The sequence below is a fragment of the Octodon degus genome, unplaced genomic scaffold (genome assembly GCF_000260255.1).
Source record: "Octodon degus isolate 3935 unplaced genomic scaffold, OctDeg1.0 scaffold00021, whole genome shotgun sequence".
In the NCBI taxonomy this organism is placed as follows: Eukaryota; Metazoa; Chordata; class Mammalia; order Rodentia; family Octodontidae; genus Octodon; species Octodon degus.
In genome coordinates this window covers 20,433,609-20,435,788 of record NW_004524597.1, presented here as the reverse complement: position 1 = coordinate 20,435,788, position 2,180 = coordinate 20,433,609, and the positions used below count along the sequence as shown (strand labels likewise).

The following is a 2,180-nucleotide window of genomic DNA, read 5'->3' as shown; positions in this document are numbered from 1 at the left end:
TGACTTTACATTTATCATGTGCTTTTTGACCAATACAGTACACCTGGCATATATATTTTTTTCTATTATCTTGAAATCTATCAGTAGGTTAAGCTGTCAGTCTTATTTGTATGGTTGTTGAATTCTCCTCAAAATATTGTCAATATTTTATCAAACAAAGAAAATGCCATTGACTGAAAGTAAATTAAATCATCATGGGTCAATTCCTAACAAAAGAATATATATATATATTCTTTTATATATATATATAAAGCTTCTTTTGCCATACCCTTATGCAATTCCAGAGTGTTTTTATCACATTTATATAAACTCCTTAGCATTTCCTTTGAGCTATGATTTCTTCTTTAGAAAATAAATCTCTGAAAGTTTAAAAATTACTCTTTCAATAGGTATTTATCAAGCACCCACTATGGGCCATAAGGGAACATAATGCTGAATATAACAGACACAAATCTTGCCTCTACAACCAACCATGGTGACAATGGCCTGAATGGGGACCTCCAGAGAGCCATGAGGGTCATGGACATTCACCTTCCCCACAAGGTACTCTCTGCTGAGTAATGCTTAGGAGATTTAACTGAGTCATAGTAACACAAAGTCAATGTATTTCTAGAGAAACCCAAATTTCCACTTTACACTTGGAGTTTCCTATTATCTTGACATCTACCAGTAGGTTAAGCCGTCAGTCTTACTTATATGGTGGCTGAATTCTCCTCAAGCAAATGTCAATATTTTAGCAAATAAAGAAAATGACATTGACTGAAACTAAATTAAATCATCATGTATCAATGCCTAGCAAAAGAGGCATTCTATTTCTAACAGGAACTATAACTCCCATGCCAAGTTTCTGGGGGGTGTGCCTAAAGGACAAATATGATGGAGCATGTTTATAAGCATGCACAAATGGTGTCCTAAAGCAGTTCATGCCTGTCTTCTATTGGCCTCATGAGCAGGTACTACTGAGCAGAAGAGACAAATCACGAAATCATATTTCTAACAAAAACTCCACTCTCTACTTTCTTTTGTTTCTTGTTTCACCTTTTCTGTAGCACATCCTCAGCCAGTCACTCATACTTTCCAAAGAGAAAGCTTAACTCTAAGAAAGCAAATCTAAGAATTAGCAAAGGATAGCAAGGTTAGCAAGAGCCAAGCCACCAAAATTCATGCCTTCACCTGCCCCTGCCTCCATCTTCTGGTGAATCCTTTGTGTTAGGGATGAGTTGCTCTTTGGGCTGAGCTCAGGGGAAACTGCACTTTTCATTAATTCCACCTGCAGAAAGCAGCAGGGAGACCAGATCCTTGGTTTAATAATATACCTTAATTATTTTTCAGTAAAAAATCAAATGGCACAGGTTACTTAGCTCTCACAGACCTATACCCACATCCAGATATGTAGCCTATAAACAAGGGGAGGAAAGGAAAAAAAGAAGTTCAACTACTTTAGTCACCACTAGGATTTACATTCCCCCTGACCATTGTCCTGCAAGGTCCTAATGAATGTGTTTTATAGCACTTCTTTAAATTTTCAGGTTCTCTTTTTTAATGTACTATCTGTTCCTCTCTGACCAGTACATTTTCTTTAATCAAACATTTTATTTTATTTCCAAAATTTAAATAAATTAAATTTAAGAGAAGAACTTTGTTGACCTTCAAGTCAAGCATTCTGGATGGAAATGTTTTTGATGACACCAGAAACAATAAAATAGAATAAAATTGTACCTATTTGGTCATATTCCTCCTACCAAAGTGAGCTTCAGCTTATCCATATTACTACCTAAATGTTTCAAAATGATTAAAAACATACACTTTTGTTGCAGTGAGCAGGTGTCTTAGTTCCTTTGGGGTACTTTTTATTACAATAATTATGAGAGTAGAAATTATCAAGTATCCAACAGCAAACTGGTTAAATTATAGTACATTAATATGAGAGACTATTGCTCTGCTGTTAAAATAATCTTTTTTCATAATTTTATTGATAAATAGCAATGAGACAGTTTCAAATCAAATTGGTAGGACAGTTTCAATAATTAATACATTGCATACATTCCTCCTGGTGATTAATTGCTGTACAAGATGTGGACATGATATCCTATCTACAAACACCATTAGAACAAATCACTCTATTCATTAAGAGAATGTAACTATATATCTATCCTAACTACTTTGAATACACAGATACA

General features: G+C 34.5%; 1 protein-coding gene across 1 annotated transcript in view; it reads left to right on the top strand.

Moving 5' to 3' along the window:
- The first annotated feature begins 429 nt into the window (after positions 1–429).
- Positions 430–2,180, top strand: part of LOC101565851 — a 31,292-nt gene continuing 29,541 nt past the window's right edge. Inside the window, exon 1 of the mRNA XM_004628177.1 lies at positions 430–543. Within this exon, the coding sequence (XP_004628234.1) occupies positions 430–543 (114 nt within the window). The remainder of the gene's footprint in view (positions 544–2,180) is intronic.